General features: G+C 43.2%; 1 protein-coding gene across 1 annotated transcript; it reads right to left on the bottom strand.

Annotated features, from left to right (window-relative positions):
* Positions 1-1,003: 1,003 nt before the first annotated feature.
* LOC138883529 (uncharacterized) lies at positions 1,004-1,513 on the bottom strand. The gene has a single exon (XM_070164223.1). It carries the CDS (start codon positions 1,511-1,513, stop codon positions 1,004-1,006), a length of 510 nt encoding a protein of 169 aa, XP_070020324.1.
* Between the last annotated feature and the right edge of the window lie 4,698 nt (positions 1,514-6,211).

Raw genomic sequence — 6,211 nt, 5'->3', positions numbered from 1 at the left:
CATGAATTAGTCCCATGTAAGTATGGAGGCAGGGATAGCCTCATGCAAATATGGAAGCAAGGATTAGCCTTATGCAAATATGGAGTCAAGGATTAGACTCATGCAGATATGGAGGCGGGGATTAGCCTCATGTATGTATGGAGTCAGAGATTAGACTCATGCAGGTAGGGAGGCAAGGATTAGCCTCATGCAGATATGGAGGCAAGGATTAGCCTCATGCAGGTATGGAGGCAAAAATTAGCCTCACACAAATATGGGGGACATGGATTAGTCACATGCAAAGAGCGAGTAGTAGATAAGAGTAGTGTATCTCTTAGTTGGAGATATATTCAGTGTCTGATGGCCGTATGGATAGTGAGTTTGCTTTTGCGAGCGATGTCGTTACGTCAAATGTGCCTGCGTTCAAATAAAAATAGTAAGTTTTGTGGGTGGGAGGTTGGTTCGTGGTTTGTCCGCTGGCTTTGCTTTGCTCCATCCTGGCGGCCTTTGCGAGTCTCCCCTAGGCAACACCTGATTGCTACGGAAATAGAGTTTTCGAAAATATGCAATTTAAGAAAAATAGATTTGTTTTAAAAACATATTGATATATTGAGTAATTTTGATGAAGTAGTGACTGTAACACGTCTCAAAGGCATTGCAGCTATCTCATATTGGAATTTTGAGGTCCTCCTCAAAATTCTGCCCCAGTTTGGTAGATGATCTTTGACCGTTTGCGGATAATGGATCTTGCCGAGCCTTCTTTGAAATTTCTAGAACCCTTCTCAAAGTTCTGCCCTAGTTTCTTAACTGGTTGCTGACCGTCTGACACATGTTGGCGTTGGTTGGACTTGCTCCAGAATTTTGAGGACCCTCCTCAAAATTCTGCCCCATATTCTGCTCATGGGCAAAATGAAAATTTTATTATGATATGACCGAACCCATAAGGCTGCCTACGTATCCCCTCTTAAACGGGAATCAGGTCAAGCGTAGTTCAATTACATCGGAAGAGAAAAATGTATATAATCTAAGCATAGCATCTCTTGACTGCGTCTGAATTGATTGGTTTTGGCCAGACTTCTCCATCCATTTCTGCAAGTATGAGTGCTCCTCCTGTTAGTACCCTGTGAACCATGTATGGACCTTGCAAGTTGGGAGATAATTTCCCTTTGGCTTCATCTTGATGTGGGAAGATCTTCTTCAGCACCAGCTGGCCTGGTGCGAACTGTCTCAGTTTGACCTTTTTGTTGAAAGCTTTCGACATTCTGTGTTGATAAAGTTGGCCATGACAAACTGCGTTCATCTTTTTTCCATCGATAAGGGCCAATTTCTCATAGCGGCTCTTTATCCACTCTGCATTGAGTTTAGCTTCCTGTATGATTCTTAAGGAAGGAATCTCTACCTCGGCTGGGATGATAGCCTCGGTACCATAAACTAGCATGTAGGGAGTTTCTCTGGTTGATGTGTGATCCGTGGTACGATACCCTAACAGGGCAAAGGGTAACTTCTCATGCCACTTTTTGTGGTTCTCTACCATTTTTCTTAGTATCTTCTTAATGTTTTTGTTGGCAGCTTCTACGGCTCCATTCATCTGAGGTCTATAGGCTGGTGAGTTCTTGTGCTTGATTTTGAAAGCTTCACACATAATTTTCATTAGATCACTGCTGAGATTGGCAGCATTGTCGGTAATAATGGACTCGGGAACCCCGAATCCGCAGACAATACGATCCTTGACAAAACCTGCGACGACTTTCTTGGTTACAACTTTGTAAGATGCAGCTTCTACCCATTTCGTGAAGTAATCAATGGCTACCAAAATAAACATGTGCCCGTTTGAAGCAGTGGCTCAATCGGACCAATAACATCCATTCCTTAGGCGGCGAATGGCCAAGGTGAGCTTGTTGCATTGAGCTCATTTGGTGGCACTTTTATCATGTCAGCATGCACTTGAAATTGAAAGCATTTGTGGACATACTGAATGCAATCTGTCTCCATGGTCATCCAAAAGTAACCTGCCCTAAGTATCTTCTTAGCCAAGACGAAACCATTCATGTGTGGACCACAGGTCCCCGTATGCACATCCTCAAGTAGCTTAGAATCTTCCTTCACATCGACACATCTTAGTAAACCCAAATTAGGAGTTCTTCTGTACAAGTTTCCTCCGCTGTGGAAGAAGTGGTTTGACAATCTCCGGAGTATGTGTTTCTGGATGTGGTTTGCATGCTCTGGGTATTATCCTTCCGATAAGTATTTGTTGATGTCATGGAACCAAGGCTTTCCATCTGCTTCTTCCTTGACATGAGCACCATATGCCGGCTGATTATGGATCCTCACCGGAATGGGATTAATGTAGTTCTTATCTGGATGTTGTATCAGGGATGACAAAGTGTCCAATGCGTCGGCAAAGTCATTCTGAATTTTGGGCACATGTCAGAACTCTATCTTTGTAAACCTCTTTCTCAATTCTTGCACGTGGTGTAAATATGGCAATATCTTGGAATTCTTGGTGGCCCACTCTTCTTATACCTGACGCACAAGCAAATCTGAATCATCGATCACCAGCAACTCCTGAACGTTCATGTTGACTTCCATATTGAGCCCTAGTATGCAGGCTTCATATTCTTCCATGTTGTTGGTGCAAGGAAATCTGAGTTTTGCAGACACCGGATAATGCTGACCTATTTCTGATGCCAAAACTGCTCCAACGCCCACTCTTTTAAAATTTGCGGCTCCATCGAAGAACATCCTCCAACCATCATATGCTTTGGTAATGTCTTCTCCTACAAATGATACTTCTTCATCAGGAAAATACATTTTCAAGGGTTCACATTCTCCTCCGACCGAATTTTCAATAAGGTGATCTGCCAATTCTTGTCCCTTGACCGCCTTCTGGGTTACATATATGATATCGAACTCACTTAGTAGTATTTTTCACTTAACCATCTTCCCAGTAGGCATGGGTTTCTGAAATATATACTTCAGAGGATCTATCCTGGATGTGAGGTATGTAGTATAGGTACAGAAGTAATGCCTCAATTTTTAGGCTGTCCAGGTCAAAGCGGAGCAAGTGCGTTCAAGTAGAGAATACCGTGATTCATAAGCTGTGAACTTCTTACTCAAGTAATATATGGCTTGCTCCTTTCTTCCTATCTCGTCATTTTGTCCCAAAACACATCCGAGGGATCCATCCAATACAGATAGATAAAGTAGCAAAGGTCATCCTAGTTCTGGCGGGACCAGAACTAGCGGTGTGGACAGGCATTCCTTAATCTTGTCAAAAGCTTTCTGACAATCCTCGGTCCAGCTTGTTTCGACATCCTTTCTTAGCATCTTGAAGATGGGTTCACATATGACTATGGACTGTGCTATGAAGCGACTGATATAGTTGAGATATCCTAAGAAGCTCATTACATCTTTTTTGCTCTTAGGTGGTGGTAACTCCTGAATAGCTTTGACTTTAGACGGATCTAGTTCGATCCCTCGATGATTGACGATGAATCCCAGTAACTTCCCTGCGGGAACCACGAATGCACACTTTGCGGGGTTCAATTTCAAATTGTACCTCCTTATCCTATCGAAGAACTTCCTCAAGTCTGCTATGTGATCTTCGGCCCTCGTGGATTTGATAATGACATCGTCCACATACACCTATATTTATTTGTGTATCGTGTCATGGAAAATGGTTGTCATGGCTCTCATGTAAGTGGCCCCAATATTCTTTAGACCGAACGACATCATCTTGTAACAGTATACCCCCCCATGGTGTAATAAAAGTTGTCTTCTCTGCATCTTCTTCATCCATCCAAATCTAGTGATAACCCGCGAAGCAATCTACTAAGTATTGGAGTTCATGCTTGGCGCAGTTATCGATCAGGATGTGTATATTTGGTAGTAGAAAATCGTCTTTGAGACTTGCTCTATTTAAATCCCAATAGTCAACACATACTCTGACCTTCCCATCTTTCTTCGGAACTGGCACAATGTTAGCTAACCAGGTTGGGTACTCAACCACCCTGAGAACTTTGGCTTTGATCTGCTTGGTAACTTCCTCCTTGATTTTCAGGCTCATATCTGGTTTGAACTTTCTGAGTTTCTGTTTTACTGGCGGACACATGGGATTAGTAGGCAACTTTTGAGCCACTATGGAAGTGCTCAAACCGGTCATGTCATCATATAACCATGCGAAAATGTCCTCGTATTCTTTTAGGAAATGAATGTACTCTTCCTTTTCTGTTGGTGACAAGTGAATACTGATGCGGGTCTCCTTGACGGTCTCGGCGTCTCCCAAATTTACTGCTTCGGTCTCGTCCAGATTGGACTTAGGCTTATTTTCAAAATTTTCAACCTCCCTGACAATTTCCTCGGGTATCTCATCTTCTTCCTCTGAATCACTATTCTCATGTTGCATTGTCTCATTACATGTCACAGTCACTGGTTCATCAGGAAAAATAATAATAACGATGTGTAAAGAAAAAGTGTAAAGATAGTAGTGAATAATAAAGAGCAAATGCATTTGATTAAGACTTGAAAAATTGTCCATACAAAGAACGGCTTGATGAATCGAGCATTTATTTTGAAACAAGTAAAGATTTAAATGAAACTACAGGAAATTTTAAATGCCTAGAATGGCTATAGAAGTAAATTCTGCCAAGCTACCCAGGGACTCGGCGGGCTCAGGATGGTGTGGCGGTCCAGTTTCTGAGAACAGCTCCCTTCGCCATAGTTTGAATAGTGAGGCCTTTTTCCTCCTCCTCCTCAATTATGGCACCACAATCCATATCCTCGTCTTCCACGAACAAACTCTTCAACCCAGATAGTGCTTTTTCCTCTGCAGTTCCCCATATTGTGTTAGCCTGATGAAAAACATGTTCCAAACATGGCACTGGTTGCTTAAGAGGGTAATACGGTCCATGCCATGGAGGCGATCAATCATTGTACTCTTTCCATGTATACTGGTATCCGAGCCCAAATATGGTACCATGATTTTTTAGCTGTATTGGTTTGGTGATGCCTTGGAGGTTCTTTCCCAATCCTTTGTCGGGTTCATATCCAGACCATGCTAGTATGATTTCTATTTTGTTACTCCACCACTTATCCTTCTCGACGGCATTAACATGTTCGATGTGATGATAGGTTTCCCCTCTCAGCCTTCTTTTATGTCCAATGATCGGGATGGTTTGACTAGTGTTGATGGGATTACTCCCATCTCCATGGATGATCAACTCCTTATGGTTCCATTCAAATTTCACGGCTTGATGTAGTGTAAAAGGCATGGATCCAGCAGCATGGATCCATGGTCGGCCCAACAGAAGATTATGTGAGGCTAGTATGTCAAGCACTTGGAATTCAACGCCGATCCAAGTTGGCCCCATCTGCAAGTAAAGGTTGATTTCCCCAATCGTGGCCCTCTAGGACCGATCGAAAGCCTTAACATTCATTCTTCCTACCCGTTTCTCATGGAAACTTTTGTCCAACCTCTTTAGAGTGTCCAATGGACAAATATTTAGGCTCGAACCCCCATCAATCAGGACCCTAACAATGAACTTGTCTTCAAATTGCACTGTGATATGCAATGCTCGATTGTGATTCAAGCCCTCAGGTGGCAGCTCATCTTCGTGGAAGATAATCTTATGGCTCTCCAGCACTTGCCCCACCATGTTGGCCATTTCTCCACCAGTGATGTTATTGGCTACATAATCCTCGCTCAGTACTTTCATCAAAGCGTTCTTGTTTGCCTCTGAATTCTGCAATAGTGACATGATAGATATCTGGGCAGGGACTTTGTTCAGGTGGTCAACAATAGAATACTCTTTTGCCTGTACTTTCCTCCACAAGTGATCTGGCCCGGTCTCAATGATAGGCTGCCTAGTGGTGGCCTCCTTACTTGAACCTCCCAGGTGTTCAGGTGTATAGACTCTTCTAGTTCTAGTCATTCCTTGTGCAGCGTTAGATTCCTCTACCTTGGCCTTCTTTTTTTGCCGAGTCTCGGCAACATAATCCCAAGGTATTGCTTTTGAGTTGGACGGGGGTGTGGTTGATACTATCACAGTAAAAGGTGTGACCACTTCTACTTCAAATGGAGCGGAGGTGGCTGAGGGCGGAGCCACTTCCACCTCGAATGGAACTTATGCGGTTACCTCAACCTCAATTGGGGACTGAGTCTGTACCACAATAGGGGTAAGTGTGACTGTAACTTTAAAGTCATCGCCTTCTTGAATAAGCCCGATTGACCCCT

This window comes from Nicotiana sylvestris, chromosome 12 (genome assembly GCF_000393655.2).
Source record: "Nicotiana sylvestris chromosome 12, ASM39365v2, whole genome shotgun sequence".
NCBI lineage: Eukaryota > Viridiplantae > Streptophyta > Magnoliopsida > Solanales > Solanaceae > Nicotiana > Nicotiana sylvestris.
This window is presented reverse-complemented; position numbering and strand designations above follow the sequence as displayed.